The sequence below is a fragment of the Choloepus didactylus genome, chromosome 15, assembly GCF_015220235.1.
Source record: "Choloepus didactylus isolate mChoDid1 chromosome 15, mChoDid1.pri, whole genome shotgun sequence".
NCBI lineage: Eukaryota > Metazoa > Chordata > Mammalia > Pilosa > Megalonychidae > Choloepus > Choloepus didactylus.
In genome coordinates this window covers 35,290,980-35,307,022 of record NC_051321.1, presented here as the reverse complement: position 1 = coordinate 35,307,022, position 16,043 = coordinate 35,290,980, and the positions used below count along the sequence as shown (strand labels likewise).

Sequence of the window (16,043 nt, the reverse complement as noted above, 5' to 3'; positions counted from 1 at the left end):
TCCTGAGCCTGGTTACTGAGACCCACCCTACCTTCCCCGGATGGGCAACAGGAACAGAGACGGGTGCCTGTCCCACTGGAGTAACCCACCTTGATTGTCAGCCCAGAGCTTTTGGTTTGGGATCATCTATTTTCATATAACTATGGAATGTTAATAAGTGTCACCCAGAGAAAAGTTCTCCCTTGAACCATATTTGAGAAGTCTTGGTAAAAATGAAGTTACACGGTGATTGCTAAGACAGGCTGTCTCGGAGCCTTCAACACGACAATAAGCAGAAATCGGGCTCCTCGCCTTCCACGATGGGATGTGGCGTTTGCCTCCTATGCGTGTGCTCACCGGCATGCAGGGCCACAGCCAGGGTCCTGCAGGCCCTGGGACACAGCCTGGCATGGGATCTGAGGCAGCCCGGATTGGGGGAGAGGGTTTAGGTAATTGTCCCCAACCCGGTGCAAAAAGAATCACTTGAGAAGCACTTAAGAAATGCAAAGCTCTCAGGAGATTCTGATCCTCAGCCAGGTTCGAAACCACTGGTTGAAGAGATATGCTGTGAGCCTGTGGCTCTCTAGGTTATGTACAATATCAAGTTAAAACGTCAGAAAAGCAACTTCCATGGACTGTATAACTTAGATTCCTATAAAAATGCCCCCCACCCCCTCCCCAGCCCAGGCCACGATTGAATGCTACACCTTCAGCTTGTATCCAGGCTTGGTACAAGAAACAGCCATTCAAAGACTCTTTCTGTACCTTCAAACCCATCACACCAGGTCCATTATTTTATTCAGTGGCTCATCTAGATGAAGTCACCCAATAAATTCCTTGGAATGCAATCCCAAGAAAATAACGTGCATTCTTCATTAGCTGCACATGCTTCCTCTCTGCAGACCTGCACACCATCATGGCCCCTTTTTGCCTTGGCTGCCAGGGGACTGATGTCAAATTGAATGAATATTTACTGCAACTCTCATGTCCCAAGTTCCTGATCCAATTCATTCTACTTTCCTTTCTTGTCTCTGATCTCCCTCTCTTCCTCCTTTTTGGCTTACATGTGTTTAATATTGTTAACCACTTGGAATTCTTTCTGAAAGGAAGGCGGTTCACATGAAGCAGACACATAGGCACATATCCATAGAGTCCCTTTTGGAATTCAGCATGCAGAGAGACATCTTACAGTGGCCTTATACTGAGCACACACAGGTTTGATGGCCTCCAGTGTCCCCTGGTCTTCATCACCTTCCTCCATCCCCTTGTCTCTGCGGTGGCTGGAATGGAAGCCTAGCTAGCACAGACTGCAGCCCTCCAAGGGAGGGTGGGGTGGCCCACCCAAGTCCCTGTGGCCTTCAGACAAAGTGTTCTAGGCAATTCCATTCATGAGCCACCTCCAGGCTCATGATGGGGAAGTCACAGTTACTTTCCCTACCTGGGCATCCTTCCGTGAGAACTGGGCAATCTGCTTCTGGTTTTCTGCCATGTCTGTGCCCAGCAGAAGGGACCTGGGCCCCTTGCCCCCTGTGCCCTCCTCCAGCATGGGGGTGAAGGAGTAGGGGTTTCGAAGATGCAGTCTCAGCCCATGTTTCTGCAGAACACAAAACAGTACAGGCAACATTGCAATGGATCCATGGTCTCTGCCCTTGTCTGATCCCTTGGTCTGCCCCTGTGTGTGTGTGTGTGTGTGTGTGTGTGTGTGTGGCCAGTTAGAAACCTTTATGCAGGTTCCCAAGGCATATGGCCTTGGTTCCTTTTTTAAAAAATATAAGCTTATAAAAAGCCTACAGTAGACCAGACAATACATTAAATACTTCATGCCAGGCACTGTACTAAGGGTTTACAATTATTCCGTCACGGCTCTATAACTATTATTGTTCTTATTGTACAATCACAAAAACCGAGGCTCAGAGAAGTTAAATAACTTGCCCAAGTTCATGTCAGGAGGCGGATCTGGGTTTCAAAACCACATCCCCGTGACTCCAAAGCCCTGGCTCTTAAGCATGAGTGTATAACTGCCCCACTTCAGAAATAAATAATTAAAATTTAGAAAGACACAATACAGCAATGCTTATGTGAAAATCCATATTACAAGCTAGATAAATTATTCACATTGCAAAAAATGATTATTTACTTTGCAGACACATTTACTCCAGGGTCACTTTAAATGGAAGTTCCCTTGATGCATTTAAAATATGATTTGATTTACAAATATTTTATTAACACACAGAACTTTCCAAGAGCACATCTACTTTTTCAAAGGAGGCACAGATAAAACAAAAGGGGCCTGCTACCTCCACAAATAAGACTTGATGCTCACACCATCTAGAGCATTCTAGATGTTCACTTTGTGAGGTCTCTGCTCAAATGTCACCTGATCAGTGAGGCTTCTCCTGAACACCCCAATAATCCCTGTGTCCTTCACCCCGCTGTATGTTTTCTCCAAAATGCTTGTCACCGCCTTGCTTATTGCATATTTAGTTTTGTTCTCTTTCTCCTCCAAGTAGAATGTAAGCAATCTCAGGCAGGGGGCTTTGTCTATTTTGCTCACTGCTTTATCTCCAGCATTTACTTACAGGGCAATCAATAAGTATTCTTTGACTGATTAAATAAGCGCTATGTTGTGGGGAAGGTCCAGCCCCAGAGGACAGAAAGGAGACCTGTGAGTAGAAGTTTTGGGAAAGTGAGAGGAAACTAAAAAAGACCTTTCCAACAATTACAGCTGGAGTTTCCCCAAGCCTGAGCGAGATATGCCAGATGGGCAGGACTGCCACCTGCTGAGCGTGCTCTGGAGGTGACAGGGACGTGGGCTGGGGGACCTCCAGGCTTCCTTCTAACCCTCTGATGGAAAATTCTTTGATTCTAAATTGAAGAATTTTCAGCTTGGTTCCTCTTAATACAGCGAATTTTCTAACACCCAGGAGGCATCCTTGTTCCTCCTTCCCTCACCACTGGCATCCCATCCATCACCAAGACTCGCCAGCTCTGTCTCCCGAAGCTTTCCCCTTCTCTCCATCTCTGCTGCACCTCAAGCCCCCATCATCTCTCTTGTGAACCATGCCCACAGCCGCCTCTCTGATCTCCCTGCAATCGCTTCTGCTTCCACCCAGTTCATCTGCCATCCGGCAGGTGGACGGGCCTTGTTTAAAGCCATAAATCAGATCATTCTACTTCCTGATTCAACATCTCTGCTGGCTTCCCATGCACTCAGGATAAGAGGCAGTCTCTTCCTCATGGCCTGAAAGGCCTTGTCTGAACTGGCCCCTGCCCACCCCTCTGACACCATCTGCTGCTTCTCTGCCCAGCCCTGGTCTGCACCAGCCACACTGACCTTCATCCTGCCCATGCCCACCTGAGGACCTCTGCACGCCCACTGCCCCCTGCTGGTAATCTGTCCACTCAGGTCTTCACCTGGCCGGCGACTTCTCTGCATTCAAATGTCACCCCCTCAAGGAGGCTTTCTGCTCACCAGTTTAGGCTGGAACCCCTACTGCCTCTCTCTCACATTGCCTTATTTCATTTTCTTCCTAGCACTTATCTCTCTCTGGAATTATCTTATTAAGAGCAGAGGCCTTGCCTCCCTCGCTCATTGCCGGATCCCCAAGGGCCTCTCCTGGCACTGAGCAGTGCTCAGAAACATTTAATGAATGAATGACTCAATAAACCCTCAAAATAAGAAACCCAAAAGTAGTTTCAAGTCTAACTAATTGAACCTGAAAATTTTTTTATTTGATTTCAGGACTTCCTCTTATAAATTGAGCCTTTGTCATTCTTGACGGTTTTAATTGTGTGGTGTTAGAATAAGAAGAATGTTAAATATCTATTGGACTGTCTCCACAGGATTTGCTCAGATCACGCAGTTTTCCTCTGGTCTAACCATGTACATCTGTTCTGGGCTGGAAATTGTTGGGAAGGGACAAATGTGTCTGAGGAACCAGAGATGTGAAATTCAAAGGGTATGGTTCTCAAAGTTGTGCTCTGGGGACCGCTTGTTTCAGAACTGCCTGAGAATACGTCAAAGAGATGGTTCCTGACCCCCCGGCGGTCCTGCAGAAGTAGAACCTCTGACAAGAACTCTTGGAAGTGCCCATTTTCCCAGAAGTTTCCCATGTCATTCTTACAGAAATCTTAGAGAGAGTTCCAGGGATCAAGCACAATCAAAACTGAGACCAGAAGATGAGGGAGGGAGGGAAGACAGGGTAAGGGGCTGCCACTGGGAGTGAGGCCAGGCTGGCCAGGAGGGCGGGAGGAAGGTGGCTGCTGACCAGTGTGGGACAAGGGGCCTGACCAGTGCAACAGCTCTCCTCTCCCAGCCCAGATTCCACAACCTAATGTGGGGCTGGAAAAGCAAACTGATTATCTAGGTGGCTAGAACTAGACGGTGACTCAATCCAGGCCTGCACTGACAGCTGTGGACAGAGACCCAGCAGGGGAAGCAGGCCCCAGGGAGGCCCCACGGTGGGGGCTGGGGGGAAAGGGAGGATGGCTGGACAGTGCACAGCTAAGGATTCAGGTGTCCTCTGGCATGAGGATGTGGAGAGGCAATGGAACCAAAGTCAAGCCTCCCACTTTCACTGAGGGCTCAGTCTAACTGGGAACAAGCCTGTAAGTAGCAGGGTCTGACAAGCTGTAGCTAATCATGAGTCTGGCTTGTCTTTCTGGAGCCTCAGTTTTCTCAACTGTAAAATGGGAATAACAGTAATAACTGACAATAGCTGAGTACTAACAATGCACCAGGAATTGTGCTAATGATTATCAAGCATCACCTCATTAACTTTCACAATGGCCTCATGAGGTAGGTTCTGTTACCATCTCCATTTTACAGATGAGGAAGATGAGGCACCAGGAGTCTAAGCAACTTGCTCAAAGTCATATATAACAGGTAACAGGTAGCCTCTGATTCTGGAATCTGTAATCTCAGCCACTGAGCTATACCCAGGCCGGAGATGGGAGAGAGCTCATCAGTGATCCTGTCTGCTGCAAGCTGCAACAAGCTGGAAATGTGGGAGGCTGAGTGGTATCGCCATTCAGAAGCCTGAGCTCAAGACATCACAGCTCAATAACAAGGAGTAGGGGTCAGTTAGCCCAAGGGTACAATTCTGTCACTTTCTAGCCATGTGAACTTAACCTCCCTGTGCCCCGGTGCCCTCATTGTAAAGTGGGGACTTCAGCAGTTCTTGTCCCACAGGATGGGGTGTGGATCAAGTAAGCTAGAGCATTAAAGCTCTTAGCCCCAGACATGACACTAGTAAAATAAATGCAGTATATTATTGCTTTGGAAATAGAATAATCCTGGAAAGAGCTTAGTTGCCCTCCTGTGGAAGCCCTCCAGGTTGTCAACGTGCCGCTAAAATAAGGGCTCCTTCTCTCAGGTGGGGTTAGTTCTGTGCATCACACAGTGGGGTGTTTTCCCTTGACTTAAGCATCAAACTCCCATAATTGCAGCCCAAGGTCAGAGGTCAAAGCATATGCTCAATTCATTTGGGAGCTTCTAGTTAAAGGAACTCTATGACTAATGCCATTTTCAAATTAACTTTTTTTAAATAAAGAGAACAATCATGTAAAAATCTCTATGCTGTGATTCTTAATTTTCACAAGTTGGGTTTGTTAAAAGGAAGGTCTATTCACAGCCCCACATTTTCCACTAGGCACAATAGGTGCGTTTGCAGATTGCCTTCAACTGGAGTCTAGTAGGGACTGAAGACAAGAGGCCAGCAGGGCTGTGGCTGGATTTAACACCGTCCTGGTGGGAGTGCGCTCGTCCTCTCTCTCTTTCTCTCTTTCTAAGTTTATACTTTGTTTCCTTAGTGGGATTCTGTAGTTTCTTAGTTCAGAGAACTCCTCTACATGAGCCAGTTAGAGAAACCAAAGAGTTGTGAACAGTGGCTGAACGTCTCACCAGTTTTAAACTTTGACTTGAGAGCAAATTGGTGCTGAAATGCACAGAAGCTGCTTGGACAGATGGCAAGAGGGCCCCTTCCTCTGAAGGGTGGGTGACAGGAGAATCAGGCAGGCAGAAGTTAGGGCGGCTTCAGGAATGTGGTGACAGTTTATGAAAGAGGCAGCGAGGGGTGAAAGGAATCCGACTGGTGGGGGGCAGAGCAGGGAGGGGCTTTGGACAAAGGTTAGCTGCTTTAAGAGAAGTAAACAAGGGCAGGCTGAGAGTCTGCAGGTTCCCCTCCAAACCGCCCTGAGCCAGAGGAGGCACGAGTCCCTGGGGTCTGACTCCCTGCTCAAACTGCCAAGAATGGTAAAAGGCTCTAAAGTTCAACAGAGACAGAAAAGGCTCAGGTCCTGAGCAGCTGACGCCTGTGGGTTCAGGCAGGTATCCTACGAGGGCCAGATACGACACCAGGGAGCAGTGGAGGCAGGATGGAACTGGGAAGTCCCTGTCCCATTGAAGGGAGAGGCCTCTTAGCACCAGCCAGGTGCTGCCAGGTAGGAACGTGGGCCTGGTGTCAACAAATCTCATTCTTCAAAAGAGGTCCAACTTTTATGTGAAATTTCTCAATTTTTCAAACACTGGGTGGACTAGTCAAACCTTCAGGAAGAAAGAGAGAAAGACTTCAGGATAGGGACTCACTTTGGGCATAGAATAGAGAGCTTCCCCCCAGGGGGAAGATGGAACCCCCCCCCCCACTCCCAGGACACCCCACCTTCTGGCCATGGGGGCTCTACCTTCAGCTCCAGGTCTGTGTATATCTGTGGCCTCAGCAGGCTGAGCAGGTAGGATGCCCGGGAGAACTTAAACCCTGAAACCGAATCAGATGAAGTGGATCACCAGGGGCCACCAGGGGTCCCGCCCTCCACCCCCGCAGCCCTGCAGGGCTCACCTGGGATGATCTCCTCGGTGACAGCCGCACCCCCGACCACGTGGCGCCTCTCAAAGATCACTGTGTTCACCCCCAGCCTCTGCAGGTACGCCGCCTGGGGGGCACACAGGGCCCTCCCTTCACCCTCTGGGACACCCGGGATCCCATGTGGCTGACCCGAAGCCTTAGGGTTCTCGCTGCAGGGCCAGCAGCTGCCCCTGGGCTCAGGCTGTTCTTGCCTCTGGGAAGGCCATTCCCTGGCTTCTGCCCTACACCCCTCCCCAGTTCCCACCCTTCCCAGACCGCCTCTAAGATCTGCCAGGTGCTGCCTCGACACGACTCTTCCCGACCCTCTACTCCCTGCTGAAGATGACCTTCACATGTGCATCGGGCCCACCCCGGCCCAGGGCGCCTGTCTCCTCCCGGCGGGGAGCAGCCTCACTCCTCGGTACAGGCACCAGCAAGAGGCGGTGCACAGGAGGCTAGACCCGAGAATGCCGAGCCGGACCACCACCCCACTTCCGTTCCGCTCTGTCTTCTGCTGGCACAGCCTTAACACCTACTCCATTTGGCCTCAGTTTCCTCCTATACAAAAATGGGGCAAACGTACCTACTTTGTCTCCTCATAGGGCGGCTGTGAGGGTTAACTGAGCTGGTACCCAAAGAGGCTTAACACGGTCCCTGGCATGTAGGAAGTGCTCAATAAATGAAGCTATGATTTGGGGGAACAAAGGATGCAGGGGTTTTTATGAATTTTTCTTAGCACTTAGTGGGAAATCAATAAATATTTGTTGAATTGAACTAGTAGTGACTCTATAGATCCAGAATGCTGTTCTTCCCATCACCACCATCACCAACGTGGTAACAGGGACGGCATGGTCAGAAGTCAGAAGTTTGCTTGGCAGCTTTTTTTAAAAGTAAAACTTTTTTTTAAAAGTTTGCTTGTGCCAGATGCTGTGAGGGCATCACTGTGTTTAGTCTACCCAACTGTCCCCAAGGCGGGCACCGCCATTCTCCCCATTTTACAGATGAGGAGACCGAGACTCAGTGAGGTTAACAACCCACCTCAAGCTCCCAGAGCTGCAGAGAAGAGGTGCAGGGAATTGAACCCAGACAGGCTAATCCCGGGATCTACCTGCTTAACATATCATAATGTAAAGGGAAAAAGAGCAGCCCCCGACATTGGGAGGCAGGCCTGGCGCTCAGAGCTCAGGCACGTTCCTCTCCTAGACACGCGCTGTCTCAAGAACACCAACCTCAGACAAGGGGACTCTGAGACCATGGTACAGTGAGACAGAGGGGCCCACATCACAATTTCATCTAAGCACCAACAAAAACAGGGTGACTGTGATGCCCACATAAAGCAGAGCAGCCCCGATCTTGGCTGAAATGAGTGACTGCTGCTTTTCTACCAACTACTGTGATCCTCACGCTAGTCTCCCCTCCCTACAGGTAAGATTTGTTCAGATGTCCAGCCACAGCCTTGCCCCTGCTTTCGGACAGCATCCAATCTACTGCAAACCTCCCCGTCCTTAGATCCTCCCCCCAAACCCCAACCAAAGCCCAAATCCTCTAGTGGGTTCTTTCTACACCCTCTTATTGTGACTCCCCCCACCCCCCACTCCCCAGGGTAAGTGGTCTCCCTCACTGCAATGAGTAAGAAACCAAACTTGTTTGACTACAGGTGTGTCCCTGCTGGTATTTGGTTGAAGGACACTGATGCTAGCCTTCCTTAGGCTGGAAACTTCCAATATCAAGAGCTACCATTTGTGCAAGGCGTATGTGCCAGATCCTTGAAGCCAATTATCTACAACCTTCAGAATAGACCTGGGAGGGTAGGTGCTATAATTCTCATTTTACTGAGGCTCAGAGATGCTAAATGACTTGCCTTAATCTTTACAGATAAAAAGTGGCAGAGCTGAAAGATGAACCCATGTTACAATTGGTAAATCAGGTCAAGCATTAAGGTTTAATGTCAGTCCCTTAGCAAGCACTCATTGCTTCCCCAGGACCTCCTGCATGGCTATGCTAGAGCTGCCATTGCTTTGGGAAGATGTCCCATATTTGTTGTGTGGCCTTGAATACCCCCTAGCACATGTGATGGCCTCCTAGGACCACATGGACTTGGGTTTGAGAAGCACAGACCTAGGGTAACTGTGACCAGGCTCAGCTTGGGAACTTGAAGCCAGCTGTGCTGGGGGCAGGGCCTGCCTCCTCTGCCAGCCTGGGGTTCCTCACTGTCTCCAGGGTACACTGTGGTCCGTGTAGCTGCTCTGCACTCCAGAGGTCTCTACACACCACGACCACCCAGCCCCACAGGCTCCAGCATGTCTCCCAGGCTTGTCAGTTACACATTTTCCCACCTGTCATCATCTTACTTCTGACAGCTCCCTGGAGCTCCCAGAGGCCAGGGGGGATGATTTCATGCCCATGAAGGAAAGGTGGGGAAAGGCAGCCCCAAAGTCCTCCTTAACTTCACATTTCCCCAGCCCTTGGTCAGAGCAGGGGCAGGGCACGGACCAGCCTGCTTCCCCCTTCCCCCAGTTGCCGTTCTCCTGCCTACTTCCTCACACCCCCCCCCTCGGGAGCTGAAAGCCACACACCCAGGGGCAGGGAAGGGGGCCAGGGACAGAGGTACTCACAGCCACCAGCCCGTTGTGTCCTGTGGTGAGACAGGGAGGGGAGAAAGCAGCCCTGGTCAGCAGGCACACAGACATGCTCCGTGAGGAGCACAGCCACCCATCCAGTCCCCATGCCCACGGGGACCCTGGAGAGGCAGCCGAAACTTGGGTGACCTCCTTCCCACCCCCATCCTAGCCACATTAAGATGTTGGAACAGGATGCAGTGCCACACCATGAAATACCTGGTGTATGAGCAATCAGGAAACCCTGGTTCTTGCCCTGGCTTGAAAAAGTCCCATCACCTTGGCCTGGTCAGTGGCTCCATGAGGTGCAAGGAGAAATCCAAGGTCATCAGACGAAACCTATCCCACAATGCCTTGCACTGCCAGCTTTTGTTACCTGGGAACTGGTAAGTGAGTGTGTCTTGGGGAAGGGGCGTCACAGCCTACTTGGCAAGGAAGGGCGGTGGGCACACCGCTGTGCAGGCTGCCAGGTGTGTTCAGTAATCAGCCATCCAGAGGATCACAGGTCGTGCGGCTGTCTGCTGTCAGGCATGGCTAGTTATGCCTAAGTGTGGCTCGCCATGGCAAAAGGAAGCATGATTCACACGGATTTTCTGTTTGCCAATCCCCCGAGCAAAAAAATGAAGACAGTTCAAGATGCAGTCATTACACACACACACACGGCTTCAATGTGAGCTCGTTACCAGGTGTGCCTCAGGGGTGCTCGCTGGTTGGACAAATTTATCTTAAACATGGGCATTTTCTCTATGTTCCTGAGGAGGGCCACTCTGGGGATCCCAGGTTCGAGGCTGAGCCTGCTGGTTGGTGAGTGGCTCTCCAGCTCTGCCCAGCTTCCCGGTCACCTGAGGAATGATTCCAGGCCCCTTCCCTGGAGGTTCTGATGCACACGCTGGAGGCAGGGACCTGAAATCTGGTTTTTCACAAGCTCCCAGGAATTCTGATGCAGGAGGGCTCAAAGGCACATGCTGATGAAACAGGCCCTTAGGTGGAGCCTGCCTCCTCCTTTGCTTACTCTCAGGAGAAAATGCAGCTGTTGGGGGCGGAGGAGATCACAGCTGGGCAGAAAACAGGGCCCTGTCCTTTTCAGGGGGCAGGAGGCAGGCCTGTGTGTGACCCTTGGCACGTGTTTCCCATTGGTGACAGATGATCGCTCTGAGTCTTAAAGATGTCAGCAGATAACCATGTTTTCTGAGCACCAAGCTGAACCCAGTATTGACGCAAATAAAATCCTCAGCTGTTAATTTGACAAATATCCATACCGAGGAGAGCAGCAGTGACCCACTTGATGAATAGCTTCATAGCTGAGCCGATTTTAAATTTTCCTCCTAGAGACTCCCAGAAGTCTGGAGGTCATCGAACCAACTTATCCATTAAAGGAATCTCTAAACCTGAGTTTTTCAAACCTCTTTAACCACGATTCACAGGAAGAAATGCATTTTACATTGTAACCTGGCCCTACACACCCCACCTATAAATGTATTTCACAGAAACAAACGTTTCATGGATTAATGTTAACTCTAACCATGTGATAAGCACACAGATATTTTCTATTTTACTATATCTCATTTTAAAAAATTGCTTGCTGATATGCTATTTTTATGGTACTTTTGGGAATTTTCATAAGAGTGTTTTTTAGTTTTGTTTTTAAGGCTGGTTGAATGTATTGCAACCCGCAGTTTGAAAAGCACTGCTCTCAAAAGCATGCAACAAATTCAAGGCAGACAGTCTTGGGCTCAAAACTGATTTCTGTTATTTACTAGAATACGGTCCTTGGTGAGTCATCTTAACCCCTAGAAGCCTCAGGCTTCCTCACATGTAAAATGGAGAGGATGCTGTGGACCTTGCGGGGTAGCAGGGAGGAGAGCTAATAGCATATGTAAACAACTGACCCTTAGCAAGCCCGCAATAAATGGTAGCTATTCGTCTTTTAATTAGTGCTGATTATAAACCTCAGAAAACTAATAAAGTCTTCCAGGCAACCGGGCCCAGTTTAATCAACAAAGATAGGCCCACACATGCACAGACCTCAAATGACAAAGGTCGAGGATCCGACAGCCCAGAACCCTCCTCCTCAAATCTTCCCTTCACCCATGCTCTGGCTGAGCTCTCTCAAGCCTTCTCTCCTGTGGAAGGGGTCTTAAGCTGCAGGCTCAGCCAATCCCAGATCTGACTTCAGGGTCCTCAGGCAGCAGGCGCACTGGTCTCCTCAGAGGAGTGCTCTGAAATGAGTTCTCCAAAGTGTGGGCAGCTGTCACCTGCGTCAGGTCCACCAAAGTGCTGGATAGACCTGCTGACTCTGGGCAGCGACCTCTGATCTGCAGATTTTTAATCACCAAGGATGGAGCTCAGGAATGTACATTTTAATAAGCTCTCAGGTCATTCTTAGGCACATTTAGTCCAATGACTAAATCAGGGTCCTCTTCAAGGTGGTTCACAGGTACAGGTGTAACTTCAGTGGCTCACAGTAAGCCCTGTCCCAGAAGATATAGCTCTGTTCCTCTCTCAGGCATAAAGTGCCTTTAACATTATGTTCTAGTTTGCCAAGCTGCTTAAGCAGGTACATGAAATGCATTAGCTTTTACAGTGGGAATTTACTAGCTTACAAGCATAGTTCTGAAGATGTGAAAAGGTCCAAATGAAGGCATCATCAAGACAATACCTTCTTCCTGAGACTGGCAGCCAGCGATCACCGGCTCCTCTGCCACATGGCAAGGCACGTGGCGGTGCCTGCTGGTCTCTCCCTTCTTTTCTGAGTTTCATTGCTTCCAGCTTCTTGCTTCTGTGGCTTTCTCTTCTTGTCTGAATTTCACTCTTACAAAGGACTCCATCCAGTAAGAGGATTAAGACCCACCCCGAATGAGGTGGGTCACATCTTAAGATCCTACTCACCCAAAGATCCTACTTACCATGGGTCCACACCCACAGGGATGGATTAACTTTACGAGTATACTTTTCTGGGGTACACACAGCTTCAACCCATCACCCGTTACATTTAGCAATTAAAGAATCAATGTCATTTCAAGGAAAAGCTCGCAGGCTGACACTCACTGATACTGGTGGGCGATTTGACAGAGAGCTGACGCTGTAAGGTAAGCCCTCCCCAGCTATGGGATGGCAAGGTGGGCTCCAGGGCCAGACAAGGGCAGGGGCTTTTCTGGGGCTGAGAGGCATGGGGTGCTCCCACTTACTGAGGCTCCAGTAATTGGGGTGCTGGAGCCAGATCCCAGCAGCTCATGAGAGCCAACTATCAAATTCCCAGGAAGTCTGTGAGCTGGTTGTTCGACATAGCCATTATTAAAAATTGAATTAAATAAACTCACCATTAAATAGATTTTGTTACAACAAAGTTAATAAATACTAAGAACTCATTGCTTCGTAATTATTTTACTACATTTTACTATTATCTGTGCTCTCAAGATTATTTACATCTCTGTATCCGAATATAGTGTGTGTCTCTCTCTCAACTCTGTGGTAAGTGGCGTAACCTTGGTTAACTTGAATAAAGGACATGGTGGGAAAATTTACACCACAGAAATCAGCAAACACTACAAATCAGGGCTTGATTTGTTGTTTTGTTGATTGTCACCCTTAAGAAAGTGAAGGAGAAAAAGGAAATAATGCAGCTGAGACTTAAGGTATGTTGTGTCTAGAGCTATTACATTATGAGTCATACAAAAAATTGAGGAAATAATTTTCCAGTATTTGAAAAATATTACCCAATTGAGCCAAATAGTCCCGTCATTGAAGGAGTGAAGTTTGAACCTAAATCTTTATTGTTTCACTTTCTTCCTACTCTTGAAAGTAAATAAAAGTATCAAACAACATTCCTTTCAGACAATTCATCGATTGCAACCAGAGGTTGTCTACTCAGTTTGGCAAAAATCAAAGAAAGTATTCGATGAGAATCAATTGGCTATGTGGAATTCAAATAGAGTATTGTATACTTCAGTTGTAAATTGTGTGCTAATATTTTTTATCTCAATATGTATAATACCTGCACATGCATGTACATATAGGCACACACTTTTTCCTTGGAGAGACAAACCTTGAACATTACAAAAGTGAAGAAAGTCAAAACAGGGATGCAACGTTAAAGCTGTATGAGTGTTCTCCTTCAAGTCCTGTCACTGTCCCTCTACATGAGCACGTTTGGGGCCCTTTGTGAGTGAGCATGGATGGTCCCGAGCGAAGGCGACCTGGTCCTGGCCTCGCAGCCTCACCTGATCAGCCAGAATGTGATGCTCCGTAGTCGGGGGTCAGCAAAGTGTAGCAGGGTCACCGCAGCGGACCCCCAAGGCCCCAGATGTGAAAGGAAAAGGGGACTGCCGCCCTCTGTGGACATGCAGTAGGGTCTCTGTACTCATCTCCATTTCTCCTAATCCCCTTTATGAATGGTAAGGAGTGATTCCAGTTTCCTTTGGGGGTGGGTGACCTCAGTGGTGGGGTGATTAGCAATCAGATCTCAGGGCACTTGGGGTGGCTGGATTTCCCTTGTCTCTTGTCCTGGGATGCTTTCTTCCCAATTCATATATACCACGTTTTTCATGAACGTAGTGGGAACTAGCTAACTTCGCAGGAGATGCAATAGAAACCTCGGAGCTTGGCTAGTCCACCCTTGTCATTCTAGATGTAATGACCCAAACCCAGAGAGGGTAAGGATTTGCCCAAGACCACACAGCAAGATGATGGCAGAGGCAGCCACCAGAACTCCTGGTAACCGACTCCAAGAATGGGGCTTTCTACCATAGCCCTGCTCTTTACCCAGACTCCTGAGCAGCTTTTGCCCAGAGGTAGAGGGAGCAGTGGAGCTTTGGGGAGGGGTCCCGCCAGCCCTTCCCCAACCCTCAGCCCTGACTCAGCCCCTTTTACCTGCTCCTATCACCACTGCGTCGTATTCAGGCTTCAGGTGTCCCCTGGCTTCAGAGTGAGCTTGTCTCCAAGCTCGGCCGGGAGAGGCAAACAGGGACCTGCAGAGACCCCCGCCTCTAGCAGCCATTTTTGTCCCAGGCTGAGCAGAAGGCCAGGAACTTGCTGGTAATCAGCTTTCTGTGTTGCCCCAGGCAGAGGGAGGAGCAGGGAGAGGGCAGGAAGAGAGGAGGAGCCCAGCCGCTGGCACACTTGGCTGGATGCCATGGCCGAGACACTAGAAGCCTGTGCTCCCCGCTCCCCGTGCAGCCTGCACCAGGCAGAGGCACCCAGAGGAGGTCGGTGTGGCCTCCAGGACTCAGGAAAATAATCAGTGCAGCTCAACAGGTGAGGGAGCTGAGGCTTGAAAGGAGTGGAACCAGAACAGGCCCAGGAAGTTCCACTCCAAAGACTTGACTCGTCCCCTGTGCTGTCCTGCTTCTCAGTGAGGAATGAGAACATTCCTGTCCTTCCAGCCCTGTAGGCTGGCGAGTCTGACCCAGTTGGAGGCGGACTGCCCTTGGCACAGGGAGCCCGCTGGCCCCAGGCCCCGGGAGCACCAGGGCTGTTGGCAAACTGTGCTGGGAGGGCCACATGTGACTCTGGGGCCCACAGAGAAGCTGCCTGTTCTCTCCTAAATGCTTAAAACAGCATGCACTTAACAGGCTGCTGCAGAATCTTGCAAGGGCTTGGGAGCATGTTGACTAGTTTGCAATTTTCTGGGTTCACCATTTTCTTCCGAAGGCCTGGACATTTCTGTCTTTTTGGCCTCTTTCCCATTTCCCAAGAATCCTCTAGGATTAAAGATCACATCTGTAAATATCTTCAGCTAACGTGCTTTCTTACTTTCGGCCTGTCTTGAGTTAGGAGCTCCTTTGTTCTCTACCCTAATGTTAGGAGACCATTCTCCTTATAGGAAAACAAAAAAACAAAACCACCAAACACCCTGGGAGTTAAGAATTTCTGTACTGCTCTGTCACCTCTGCCAGTGTTACAGAATCCTATTAGAAATGAATCTCAGAATCAGAAGATGTGGAAAAGATGGTATTGAGTAAGAAGGCTTTCCGGGGTTCCCTTTACTCTCAACCCAGACACCCCTTCACATATTGTGGATGTGGTTTAAACCACATGTAAATCTCTCTGCTAAAATCTGATTCAGGATGTTCACCTCAGTGGTATTAACATTGACAAATGAGGGGGATGTCACAGCATGCAGCTGTTAAAAATTAAGGGAAAATATTAAATGACAAAAGTGGACATCCAAAACACGTCCAGAACTTAAGTGGTGGCCTTACGATGGGTCCCCTTTTTCTTTGTGCCCTTCTGTAGTTTTTACAATCAATATTTGTCTCTTTAACTTCCACCCATAAAATCATGAAGTTGAGGAGGAACACGGACCCAGTCATCATTGCTGCCTCCTAAGGACCTCAGCCCAAGGTGCGGCTCTGCTTCCTCGCAGCTCTGTTCTTCCCAAGGCTGGCCTCTTGAAGGAAAGGAAAAGCCTCTTTGGGGTGGGACCAGGGCATGGGGCTCAAAGCACAGCCCCAGGACAGAATCAAGCAGGGCCAGGAAGAACCAGGAACTTAGCAAGGGCTTACCCACCAACAAAGGGGTTCAGCGCATGGGTGTGTGTGTGTGTAGGGTGGAATACCAATAACCAGCATTTATTGCGCACCAACCACCTGCCCCAAAACCTGCA

General features: G+C 49.2%; 1 protein-coding gene across 1 annotated transcript in view; it reads right to left on the bottom strand.

The window, feature by feature from the left end:
• Positions 1–15,970, bottom strand: part of PYROXD2 (pyridine nucleotide-disulphide oxidoreductase domain 2) — a 29,978-nt gene extending 14,008 nt beyond the window's left edge. The window contains exons 1-5 of the mRNA XM_037804216.1: positions 14,309–15,970; positions 9,437–9,456; positions 6,816–6,909; positions 6,661–6,734; positions 1,418–1,573 (exon numbers count right to left, since the gene is read on the bottom strand). Coding sequence (XP_037660144.1) covers positions 1,418–1,573; positions 6,661–6,734; positions 6,816–6,909; positions 9,437–9,456; positions 14,309–14,435 — 471 coding nt within the window. The 5' untranslated portion in view covers positions 14,436–15,970. The remainder of the gene's footprint in view (positions 1–1,417; positions 1,574–6,660; positions 6,735–6,815; positions 6,910–9,436; positions 9,457–14,308) is intronic.
• Between the last annotated feature and the right edge of the window lie 73 nt (positions 15,971–16,043).